The 12,493-nt window shown below is 44.5% G+C and overlaps 5 protein-coding genes across 5 annotated transcripts; 2 read left to right on the top strand and 3 right to left on the bottom strand.

Annotated features, from left to right (window-relative positions):
* The first annotated feature begins 540 nt into the window (after positions 1–540).
* On the top strand, positions 541–1,833 carry LOC118285927 (histone H2B 1/2-like). Its single transcript, XM_035609915.2, has 3 exons — positions 541–931; positions 1,520–1,607; positions 1,721–1,833. Exons 1-3 carry the CDS (start codon positions 558–560, stop codon positions 1,736–1,738), a joined length of 480 nt encoding a protein of 159 aa, XP_035465808.1. The 5' UTR covers positions 541–557; the 3' UTR covers positions 1,739–1,833.
* A 143-nt stretch (positions 1,834–1,976) lies between these two features.
* LOC118285926 (histone H3-like) lies at positions 1,977–5,040 on the bottom strand. Its single transcript, XM_047327214.1, has 2 exons — positions 4,627–5,040; positions 1,977–2,771 (listed from the first exon to the last, which is right to left on the bottom strand). Exons 1-2 carry the CDS (start codon positions 4,917–4,919, stop codon positions 2,309–2,311), a joined length of 756 nt encoding a protein of 251 aa, XP_047183170.1. The 5' UTR covers positions 4,920–5,040; the 3' UTR covers positions 1,977–2,308.
* Positions 2,780–3,404, top strand: LOC118285929 (histone H2A). The gene has a single exon (XM_035609917.2). It carries the CDS (start codon positions 2,914–2,916, stop codon positions 3,298–3,300), a length of 387 nt encoding a protein of 128 aa, XP_035465810.1. The 5' UTR covers positions 2,780–2,913; the 3' UTR covers positions 3,301–3,404.
* A 1,468-nt stretch (positions 5,041–6,508) lies between the features above and the next one.
* LOC118285932 (histone H2B 1/2-like) lies at positions 6,509–8,543 on the bottom strand. The gene has a single exon (XM_047327335.1). It carries the CDS (start codon positions 8,526–8,528, stop codon positions 8,151–8,153), a length of 378 nt encoding a protein of 125 aa, XP_047183291.1. The 5' UTR covers positions 8,529–8,543; the 3' UTR covers positions 6,509–8,150.
* Positions 8,544–9,741: 1,198 nt separating this feature from the next.
* On the bottom strand, positions 9,742–10,662 carry LOC124849373 (histone H4). The gene has a single exon (XM_047327328.1). It carries the CDS (start codon positions 10,552–10,554, stop codon positions 10,243–10,245), a length of 312 nt encoding a protein of 103 aa, XP_047183284.1. The 5' UTR covers positions 10,555–10,662; the 3' UTR covers positions 9,742–10,242.
* Between the last annotated feature and the right edge of the window lie 1,831 nt (positions 10,663–12,493).

Below are 12,493 nucleotides of genomic sequence, written 5' to 3'. Positions count from 1 at the left end.
CCCATGTTCCTAGCAGTTTGAGTAGGGGTCACTACAGAGTCCAGACTGCACCTCACTCCCTGAATTTATTATATTAAACGCAATTTTGAGTTATAGCTTTATGGTTGAATGCACTTATTGTAAGTCGCTTTGGACAAAAGTGTCCGCTAAATGAATGTAATGTAATGTAATCATTTCCAGAGCTTGGTTTTTGGACTCATGATGTTAATGAGATTTGAACAACAACCTTATTTGATTTGACACAGAATGACCCATGTGACCTGTCGCTCTGCACTCTGATCCAAACCAAAGTTTTTCATAATGTCATTTTGATCCTGAGTCTCGATCACATTGACTTATATGACTCATTCACATGTCAATTTCCAACATGCAGACCGGGTCCATCTTTAACAAAGGCATGTTACCATGGAAACAAGAGCCCCTCCTCCAGCCCAGTGAGCAGTTAGACCAATCACAGCAGAGGAACCACACAGCCGTGTTTGCATGGAGCCTGAATAAGTAGAGTGGCAGCCTCCTGTACTGGTTCACTCACTTCTGTGGAGACTTGGATCATCAAGATGCCTGAGCCTGCGAAGTCTGCGCCCAAGAAGGGCTCCAAGAAAGCCGTGACCAAGACCGCCGCCGGCAAGGGAGGCAAGAAGAGGAGAAAGACCAGGAAGGAGAGCTACGCCATCTACGTGTACAAGGTGATGAAGCAGGTTCATCCCGACACCGGCATCTCCTCCAAGGCCATGGGCATCATGAACTCCTTTGTGAGCGACATCTTTGAGCGCATCGCTGCTGAGGCGTCTCGTCTGGCTCACTACAACAAGCGCTCCACCATCACGTCCAGGGAGATTCAGACCGCCGTGCGTCTGCTGCTGCCTGGTGAACTGGCCAAGCACGCTGTGTCCGAGGGCACCAAGGCTGTGACCAAGTACACCAGCTCCAAGTAAACCGCTCTGATGCTGCTGCTGCAGTCATCCAACACAACGGCTCTTTTAAGAGCCACACACTTCATCTGAAAGAGCAAACTGTTCACACTCCTCAGTGCCTCAAGTCTGAAAGAGCGAATGTTTGGGAATTGACAGACGCTGTTTCTTTTATTATGAAAGATGTGATTGCCATCTTAACTGAGATTCATAGTTTCTTCAACTCGTGGATGATTCAAGGGCATATTGTTTTTATCATGTAAAGCACTTTTTGTTGAACAATGTCTAAAATGATGTTGCAAATAAAGTCTGAATACGAGAACGACAAAGTCACTGATACAATGCACATTGTCAAAGATCTAAACATTAATTTACTGCTTCACGTGTACGAGAGCTTTTTTTTTTTTTAAATTTTAGTTTGTCACTTTCTGCCATTTTGCAACTTCTACCTGTGCTACGGGCACAGTTGACAGATTTCATTTATTCATTATGTTATGAGTGTTTGAAGTAAATTGACAAAGTGCCTCCTTAAAAAAAAAATAATTGCATAGCCCACCTTGACATGCAGAACGGGAAACTACAAACAGGTTTACATTTTGTCTCGACAGAGGCAGAAGCATCTGCTGTGGATTAATGGACAGGTGTGATTTTGGTTTTTCCACGAGTGTTGAAGTCCACAGATCTCTGAAAGAAGAGGTAGGTGTTAATTCTTCTGCACTTTTTTGATACAAATGGGGAGAAGTTAAAGTATAACAATACCGCCAATTTGAACAAAGCTTTTCTGTCTCTTTGCTCTAATCGGCGACAAGCTGAATCCTCTTCGTTGACAAAAGGAGAAGATCATGGACCAGTACAAGTTCTACGACCCGACGCCGAAAAAGTAATACTTTGATCCTTGACTGCACCGTATGTCTAGAATTAGAGCTGGACACAACTTATGTACTGCAAAGTGGCCACCGTACTGAAATCTTAAACAAATTTATACTGACAGTATTAAAGACTTATTTTGAGTTTACAGTTCATATTCTTCCTTCCACTATGGGATTTAAAGTTTAGAGGAATCTCTTACGGGGGTCGCATGACAGTTTTTATTTCCTCAGGACATGTATTAACTCCATCCTTCCACGGATTAACTTGAGCAAATTATTACATGTGTATTAATTAATTTTAAATAAAAACATGGTCTCCCAAAAATCACTAGGACGTTTAATCGATATAATGAATCTATCTTCAGGCATTATGTAGGCAAATCACACCACCTAACGATGGTTCATCATGTGATCATTGAACTACACATCAGTTCCTAAGGAGTGAGAGCATCAGAGGACCGTTGTCTCCAGGTCAGAGTCAGTGGCTCTTAAAAGAGCCGGTGTTGTGGTCAGTGGAGCAGCAGCAGGTTACGCCCTCTCCCCTCGGATGCGGCGGGCCAGCTGGATGTCCTTGGGCATGATGGTGACCCTCTTGGCGTGGATGGCGCACAGGTTGGTGTCCTCGAACAGGCCGACCAGGTAAGCCTCGCTGGCCTCCTGCAGAGCCATGACCGCGGAGCTCTGGAAGCGCAGGTCGGTCTTGAAGTCCTGAGCGATCTCTCGCACCAGCCGCTGGAAGGGCAGCTTGCGGATCAGCAGCTCCGTGGACTTCTGGTAGCGACGGATCTCTCTCAGAGCCACGGTACCGGGCCTGTAGCGGTGAGGCTTCTTCACGCCGCCGGTGGCCGGCGCGCTCTTGCGGGCAGCCTTGGTGGCCAGCTGCTTCCTGGGAGCTTTGCCTCCAGTGGATTTCCGAGCGGTCTGCTTGGTCCTCGCCATGTTGCTGCTTGATTCTCTGAACAGGAGGAAAGTGGAGCGCAGGGCCGCGACACTCTGCTCTTTATCTGCGGGGCCGCTGTGACGTGGTGACGCTGCGCTGCTGGGAGCCTCCTCTCTGGTTGGTCCCGCTCGATCCGCGGACATAAAGCGGGGGGTTTGCGCTCTTTGCGCCACATTGTCTGAGACCAGGAACAATGAGCGGACGAGGAAAGACCGGCGGAAAGGCCCGAGCGAAGGCGAAGACCCGCTCCTCCCGTGCCGGGCTCCAGTTCCCAGTCGGCCGTGTTCACAGGCTGCTGCGCAAAGGCAACTACGCGCAGCGTGTGGGCGCCGGCGCCCCCGTCTACCTGGCGGCTGTGCTGGAGTACCTGACCGCTGAGATCCTGGAGCTGGCTGGAAACGCCGCCCGCGACAACAAGAAGACCCGCATCATCCCCCGCCACCTGCAGCTGGCCGTGCGCAACGACGAGGAGCTCAACAAACTGCTGGGCGGAGTGACCATCGCTCAGGGCGGCGTGCTGCCCAACATCCAGGCTGTTCTGCTGCCCAAGAAGACCGAGAAGGCCGCCAAGTCCAAGTAAAGCTGCTGGACCCCTCCAACACAAAGGCTCTTTTAAGAGCCACACACTCCTCTGACGAGCAGCAAAGCTCCTCGTGTTTCATCGTCATCCTGTATCTTCAATAACAATAATAATAATGTTAACATTCACATCAGGACCACGTGTTATTCGCATAACTTAACTCTTATAAGTTATATATATATACTGTTTAAATATCAGTAATACAAAACACAAGTTATTACAGTTACCTGAATTCAGGGGGTTTTATCAACCAAAATTATTTTCACAGCTTCAAATTCCAATTGACGATGTTGTTCAACGAAGGTCAAGAGGAAACATGAAGGATCGTAACTTCAAAGCTTTAATTTCTGTATTTCTGTGGCTGCATCATGATGGGGAGAAGGAAATGTGCAAACCGTCTTTTATACATAGAACATAACTACACTGACTAATAGTGCCACAATAAACAGATGTACTATATAAATGATTTTAAACTCCTATTTGATTAAAATGTCTTAAGAATATTTACCTCAAACTCTGTAACGGACATTTTCCACCAAAGCTGATTTAAATGGCAGGGGTCATAAGACGTTTTTGGGGGAAATTAAATCTGTTTAAGATTGAGGTCAAGTAAGTGAACTGAAAGGAATGATTAGAAATGCCCTCACTTTATAAAATATAGTGTAATGTTGGGTGTACTATATCGACCTAGTTGTATCAGTTAATTTTGATTTTCTCTTACTGATTAAAAGATGAGAATCATATTGTTTACATTCGCTTCATGTAAACTTTCCATTGAAAAATGACAAGCGATCAGGTTGTGTAGTGTGAAATGCACAGCGACTCTAAAACCAACAAAGTATTGGAGAATAAACTTGTTTAAGTAAAGAGCTCAAATGTCAGCAGTGATTTAAAGATAAATTTCGATGCCGGAAGAGAATGATTTACCAGACAAGTAGCTCTGATCACACGTTATTATTTCATCACATGGAAAAAGAGCAAACTTTCTAAAGGAGTTATTATATGACCTCAGCCAGCTTCCATCATATGATTTTAAGTGACCTGAAACCAGCTAAATAATTAACATGTCTATTTGCAATGTGTTATGACAGTGGTGCTCTCTCTGTGTGTGTGTGTGTGTGTGTGTGTGTGTGTGTGTGTGTGTGTGTGTGTGTGTGTGTGTGTGTGTGTGTGTGTGTGTGTGTGTGTGTGTGTGTGTGTGTGTGTGTGTGTGTGTGTCCATCAGAGGATGACAGCTCTCAGGGACTGAGTGTTTGGCTCTTAAAAGAGCCGTTGTGTTGGTGGTGGTGCGTTCAGGTGCTGGTGGTTTATCCTCCGAAGCCGTACAGAGTGCGGCCCTGCCTCTTCAGAGCATACACCACGTCCATGGCGGTCACGGTCTTCCTCTTGGCGTGCTCGGTGTAGGTGACGGCGTCACGGATCACGTTCTCCAGGAAAACCTTCAACACACCGCGGGTCTCCTCGTAGATCAGACCGGAGATGCGCTTCACTCCGCCACGGCGAGCCAGGCGGCGGATGGCGGGCTTGGTGATGCCCTGGATGTTATCACGGAGAACTTTACGGTGACGCTTGGCGCCTCCTTTACCGAGTCCTTTTCCTCCCTTGCCGCGTCCGCTCATCTTCTCTGGTCGGTTGAGAGTTAGTCGATGATGTTACAGTCAGTCACAGCTATTCAAAGTCTGTGTGAGGACGTGATAGAAGACAGAGGCGGACATATTCTTCCTCTGTGGTTCTTCACTGATGCGTAATGGTGCGTCAGCGCCTCCACAGGCGCAGGAGTCAAGAGCAGTAGGACTCCTACAAGACTCTCTGAGCTCCACATGACTTTGTTGACGGATGTTGACAGACTCAAGTGATTTTAATGCTGTGACTACAAGTCGGTTGATCTTGGCCTTTGACTGTCAAGTCATCAATCCACATACTGAGATACTGTGGCACAGGAGGCTTCTTCTTCCAGCCTCCTGGAGAAGTGCAGCCTCTGCTGTGCCCTGGAGCAAACAGCCTCCACATGGACCTTCCACACTAGCTGTAGAATCCATGTGGATGCTCAGGTACCTGAAGGAGTCCACTAGTGCTGCAGTCTGGTCATGGATGACCACTGGTGACTTGTCACCAAGAGACTTGGAATCAAACACCGTCCCCTACACCACAGTAAACAATCCTTAGTGTTAAACTTAAACACATGAATATCAGAAATATTATACAGCAGCTCAACAATTGATCTATAATCAAATCAGAGATTTTGGTACTGACATAATGGACATAACATGTGGAGTACCACAAGGCTCCATTCTTGGACCATTGTTATTGAATCTTCATAGCTCCCACTTGCTCATGTTATAAAGAAACACAAAGGACACCTGTAAGCACCTTACACACCCTAACTCAAAGTATTTATGATATTAATCTATGGATGTCACAGAACTTTCCAAGAGGGTCTGGCTGCAGACCACTGCAGCTGTGGAGCGCCACGCTATAGACTGGAATCATGTGACCTCCACACTACAATGAGCAAGTGGGTGATTTTCGATTTAGCAATTTGCGAGCATGCACAACTCACCTATCAGTGTCTAGTAAAAACTAAAACTATTCATTTTTTGTTCACGTATCCAACTACCAAAACCTTCACTGATAGGTGAGTTGCAGCTCACAAATTACAAAAATTAAAATCTTGAGTTTTTTTGGGCAGTTGACTAACAGAAACTGGGTGCATTACTGCCACCAGTTGGTATGGAGTGTGGATCAACATCACTATAATTTACTACATGAAAGAAATAAACATAGCTGCTGGAAACCTCCAACACAAAGGCTCTTTTTAGAGCCACACACTCTCCTGGTCAAAGCTCCTTGTGCCTCAAGATCCTATATCATAAACCGAGTATATAATTCACAACCATCATTTATTTCACAGCATCAAAGTCACATTGATGATGTAGTTCAACTAAGATCAAGAAGAAACACCTCTTGATCGAGGAGTTTGTTTTCTCCTGTTCACCTTGGTCAGCACAAATATGCAAACATATTTGGAATGTTATGTTAGTGACAGATCCAGGTTTGTTTGCCTTTCTCATTGTTTGAAACATTTTCAGTGAATGATGCCCAGATCTTGATTTCACCCTGGTCTGTCGAAATGACCAAAACAAAACAAAAAAAAAAAAAATCACATTTACACTTTTTTTCAAACAAATAATAATAAAAAAGAAGCAAGTGTGATACTGCACACTATTGGTTTATTTGACAAGACAGATGCAATCTGCACCTGTGTAAAAAGTATCAGTTTACTGTATATGCTAATTTCCAACATCTGTCCCTGGAAGGGCTTTTATGAAAATATTAATTAAATAGAAATTGAACAAAAAAAGGTGACAAATACAAAATACAACGAAGCACACGTAAAAAACAAAAATGACAGTTATTGTGAGTTATTTTTTATTTGTTGACTGTCTTGATGTGAATTCATTCATCATATATGGTGAGCTCAACGTGTGGAGGGAATTCAATCTGATCTATAAAATCTCCTTCCTTTGTGTCACATATTGTGTGTTTTGGTCCGTGTCCTAGCACCAGGGAGCTTTTCACAATGAGTGCAAGTATCTGATATGAGCAGAGAGAATCACAGGGTGGATCTCCAGAGCTGGTCCTGGATCAGCAGCTGCATGTCTCAGATGTCAAAGATCCACCTGAGCTGTTCAGGGGAGAGTGGAGGCTCAGCTCCTGACTTCATCTGTACACCAGGACGTCCAGGCAGGAACAGAGAGCGGGTGAGGCCTGAGAACAAAGTTACTGAGCTCTACCCAAATCTATAGATGTGTGGAGCTCGTTGGACAACACCGAGGTGCTGATGATACATTACTTACACTTCCATGACACATTAAACTGCTGTGTCTGTTGATCTTAAGTTTAAAACGAAGTTCAATTTGAGGATTAGTTCATTCATAATGCCGACCACGCCACCTAGAGGGTGGAATGAGCCTAGGACAACACCGGTTCTTATAATAAATCAGGAGTGAGGCGATTTAAAACAGATCCACAGATGCAGATAGGAGCTTGACAACATTTACTATAATAACATTATTAAAACCCCGGTCCAGAGTCCTTCGTGTCCGTTTCCCCAACGAGGTCCAGGATGCGGCGCAGAGTCGCTCCTCTTCTTCAGCACAGCCGTGCGCCTTCCCGGCTCGACTGCTCGCCATGCGCTCGGCGTCCACCTGGAAGCACAGGACACCCGCCCACACAAGTCTCAAGGCTCTGCCCACACTGCCTGGCCCCTCGAGTCCGCAGCTCAACACTATACTCACAATCCTCCTGGGCGACAGCGTTCTCTGCTCTCGACCCAGGCTGGAGAAATAGCGCCAAACGGACACAGGATGCTGCGCCAACACCGTGCTGCGCATCACACTGCTGCCAGTGACAAGTCTGGTGAGTAGTTCAGGGGCAGTCGGAAACTCCATGCAACATTACAAAAACAGCTCGAAATAAAAGCACAGCAATAGTTAAAACTGTGGGAAAAATTGCGGTAATCAATTAAAATGAGTAAAACATCATTCATTAAAAGAAAAAAGTCACATGGTTCTAGATGCTGTTCCAACGGGAGAAACTAAAAGCTGCTCATTTACTGACAGTGTGCAGCCTTTTATCACAGGCCCTGTTCACACCCGAGTGATACTGTCACAGGTGAACATCTGTAAGTACAGATGTGACCTCACATCAATGTCACATTTGAGATCCATCAATAACAGTCTATCTAAACATCAGACACTGAGGAGTGTGAACAGTTTGCTCTTTAAGATGAAGTGTGTGGCTCTTAAAAGAGCCGTTGTGTTGGATGACTGCAGCAGCAGCAGAGCGGTTTACTTGGAGCTGGTGTACTTGGTCACAGCCTTGGTGCCCTCGGACACAGCGTGCTTGGCCAGTTCACCAGGCAGCAGCAGACGCACGGCGGTCTGAATCTCCCTGGACGTGATGGTGGAGCGCTTGTTGTAGTGAGCCAGACGAGACGCCTCAGCAGCGATGCGCTCAAAGATGTCGCTCACAAAGGAGTTCATGATGCCCATGGCCTTGGAGGAGATGCCGGTGTCGGGATGAACCTGCTTCATCACCTTGTACACGTAGATGGCGTAGCTCTCCTTCCTGGTCTTTCTCCTCTTCTTGCCTCCCTTGCCGGCGGCGGTCTTGGTCACGGCTTTCTTGGAACCCTTCTTGGGCGCAGACTTCGCAGGCTCAGGCATCTTGATGATCCAAGTCTCCACAGCAGTGAATGAAACTATACAGGAGGCTGCCACTCCTGCATGTGAATGAGTCATATAAGTCAATGTGATCGAGACTCAGGATCAAAATGACATTATGAAAAACTTTGGTTTGGATCAGAGTGCAGAGCGACAGGTCACATGGGTCATTCTGTGTCAAATCAAATAAGGTTGTTGTTCAAATCTCATTAACATCATGAGTCCAAAAACCAAGCTCTGGAAATGATTACATTACATTACATTCATTTAGCGGACACTTTTGTCCAAAGCGACTTACAATAAGTGCATTCAACCATAAAGCTATAACTCAAAATTGCGTTTAATATAATAAATTCAGGGAGTGAGGTGCAGTCTGGACTCTGTAGTGACCCCTACTCAAACTGCTAGGAACATGGGTGTGACACAACATCAGGAGGCTACGTCTGATCCTCACAGAGAAAGCGACGCAGGTATAGGTGCAGGCTCTTGTCATCTCAGGCCTGGACTACTGCAATTCTGTCCTAGCTGGATCAGATCTCATCAACATCATGAATGAGTCCAAAAACCAGGTCTGGAAAATGATTTCCTCTTTTTGAGTCTTAACATTATTTCATTTGTATAACATGAAAAACAACTTCTCCAAAGTCTTGTTAGAAAACAACATCAGTATTGTTCCTTCACCAAACTGAATGCATTATCTCTGGCAACTGGTTTATTGTCTAAGTCGACTAATTATATTTTTATTTTATTCAAATGATAGAAAAGCCAATAAATGTATAAAGGGGAAACAAGTGTACATATTCTTTCTGATATCGTCTGTAAAACTGATACGATTACAGAGCTTGTAACTGAAAACAAAATGATTTTGTCCAAAGAAACAAAAAGAAAAATGGGAGGAGGGGAGAGGGAAGAAAAAATCATTTTCTAACTCAAATACAAGCTTGTGGTCAAGTCTTGTCATTTATGGAAATTAATATTGAGAGAGCGTTGGAAATGAATTGTAATTTTCATTTTTATTAGTCTGAAATTATATCAAAACCATGAAAGGGGCAGTATAAGTAAGGAGTGTGTGAAATTGAACTTGAGGGGAAAAAAATAAATAAAAACTAAAGGTAAAATTGAAAACTTCATTGATTGTGGTAAAAAAAACACTTAGTATAGTGTAGATCTCTACTAAGATACACAACTAGAATGTTAATAAATTAGATCCTTTTCTTGTTCATATTTTTTTATTTAGTCTTTCTTGCCACAGACAAAACATTAAATGAAGTTACAGGAAGGAATCTCATGTACAGGAACAGGAAAGATGGAGGCCTTGACCATAAATTTGGGTTTGGAGTTAAAGATACATTTCTGTAAAAATATTGCTCAGAGAAAGAAAAGCAAAGTGGATTGATGTGATGCAAGACGGCATGTGGTAGAATACACAAATATACAGAATAGATGATTTTAAACACCCTATTGACACATGTAGAAAATAATAGACGTGTCTAGTATGTTGGTAAACTAGCAGTGGTCACATGGAGCCACATTGTTGTATTGATATATAATTTTCCCACTGTGTGTGTGTGTGTGTGTGTGTGTGTGTGTGTGTGTGTGTGTGTGTGTGTGTGTGTGTGTGTGCATCAGAGGATGAGAGCTCTCAGGGACTGAGTGTTTGGCTCTTAAAAGAGCCGTTGTGTTGTTGGTGGTGGTGGTGCGTTCAGGTGCTGGTGGTTTATCCTCCGAAGCCGTACAGAGTGCGGCCCTGCCTCTTCAGAGCATACACCACGTCCATGGCGGTCACGGTCTTCCTCTTGGCGTGCTCGGTGTAGGTGACGGCGTCACGGATCACGTTCTCCAGGAAAACCTTCAACACACCGCGGGTCTCCTCGTAGATCAGACCGGAGATGCGCTTCACTCCGCCACGGCGAGCCAGGCGGCGGATGGCGGGCTTGGTGATGCCCTGGATGTTATCACGGAGAACTTTACGGTGACGCTTGGCGCCTCCTTTACCGAGTCCTTTTCCTCCCTTGCCGCGTCCGCTCATCTTCTCTGGTCGGTTGAGAGTTAGTCGATGATGTTACAGTCAGTCACAGCTATTCAAAGTCTGTGTGAGGACGTGATAGAAGACAGAGGCGGACATATTCTACTTCTGTGGTTCTTCACTGATGCGTAATGGTGCGTCAGCGCCTCCACAGGAGCAGCCGTCAGGAACCGGAGAACGACAGTTACGTATTGTAACTCCAGATTCTATGAGTATAGGCGCAGCCCTTTAAGCTATGGGCCTCATTGGCTTCTTGAATGATTGAAGAACAAGTTGATCAGGACAGAAATGGTTTGTTTCATGTTATAACTGTTCATATTATGGAGAATAAATTGCATATTTCTTTTATTTTACATCTGCCTTGTTTCCTCGCTGGATTGCATAGAAGTTTGCCTTTTGGAAAGTTAGTCAAACACTTGAAGACCTGCAAGAAGTGGCAAAGGAGGTTTTCATTTTTAGTTGTGACTACAATAGTGATTACATTTTCATACCTTTACATCTGTTAAGTGTTTCACAATATCTTCTTTTGGCAGTTACATTGCCATCTAATATTGCTCCTACAGATGGTTCTGCTATTGTGGACTGTGTCAGCAGGGGACAGGAGTTGGAGTACAGGGGTAAGGTGGACAGTTTTGTGGAGTGGTGAGGATGAAACTACCTGCAACTCAATGTCACAAAGACCAAGGAGTTGGTGGTGGAGTTCAGGAAGAAAGGGACCCGTCTCAACTCAGTCTGCATCAAGGGTACAGATGTTGACACTGTAGATGACTCCAAGTATCTGGACATCCACATAGACAACAAGTTGGACTGGACAAAAAACACACCTGCCTGTATACTCAGGAGACTGAGACTTTCAAAGACTGCTGAACCATGCTGCAAATGTTTGATCACTCGGTGGTGGCCAGCTTCATCTTCTACGCTGTTGTGTGCTGGGGCAGCAAGGTGAAGGCAGCTCATGCTAATAGAAGCTGGTTCTGTCCTGGGAATGGATCTGTAGTCTTTGGAGGAGGTGTCAGAGAGAAGAATGCTGAGGAAACCTCCTTAGTATTATGGACAGCACCTCTCATCCTATATGTATATATATACACACACACACACACACACATGTAAATACTGATGCTGTACTTTCATTGCATATACATTGGTTATTTTTTTAACTTAAACGGTTGAGTAGGCAAATCTTTTCATAAGCACTTATATACAAAGTTCAGAATTGATCAACCAGTGTGGAGAGATGGGCAAAAGACCACAGTTGATGTTGTATAAGGAATATCGTTATTGTGTAGTTCCTAATCATTAAATTGAGCTAAAACAGGGCTGAAGCTGGAGGATGATCAATGAATTAAAAGAGGCAGAGAGTCAATTAGATAGAGGGGAATGGGCTTTCTGTGATGGGGGGTGCTAAGCTTCTTTTCCTGCGTGTGGCAAAGCTGAATGGTCATGGAAAGGACTACTACACTGCTGCTGGTCACCAGTTCAGGGCTGGTCGGTTCAACACTTCACAATATGGTGACTGTGATTCAGCTCCTGCTCTGGATCATGCTGCTCCCCGCTGAAGAAAAGAAGAAATTGATTAATAACATGCAACACACAGTAATGTTGATTTGTGATATTCTTTCAAAAGGACATCCACTGTCTAAAGATGAGGAGACTGTGACATGCACATCCTGACCGCAGCTGCAGCTTGTAAAGAGATACACGTAATGGTTGGATTGTTCATGCTGTGAGAACATTTTAAAGAGTTTTATTCAAACAATTCTGAACAGGCTATGCAGAACATAAAAATATATAAACTTTGGTATTGCACAAAAAACTATACTCACTACACTATACTTGGTATGAAATCTTTATGTTGTCCTTGTGGATCTGGGTAGCGATCTTGTATCTTCCAGTCACAGCAACTGGGTATCATAACTGTGACCTCCATGTTGCCACAAAATAA

Source organism: Scophthalmus maximus, chromosome 15 (genome assembly GCF_022379125.1).
Source record: "Scophthalmus maximus strain ysfricsl-2021 chromosome 15, ASM2237912v1, whole genome shotgun sequence".
Taxonomy (NCBI): Eukaryota; Metazoa; Chordata; class Actinopteri; order Pleuronectiformes; family Scophthalmidae; genus Scophthalmus; species Scophthalmus maximus.
The sequence above is the reverse complement of the archived record's forward strand: the minus strand, read 5'-3'. Positions and strand labels throughout refer to the sequence as shown.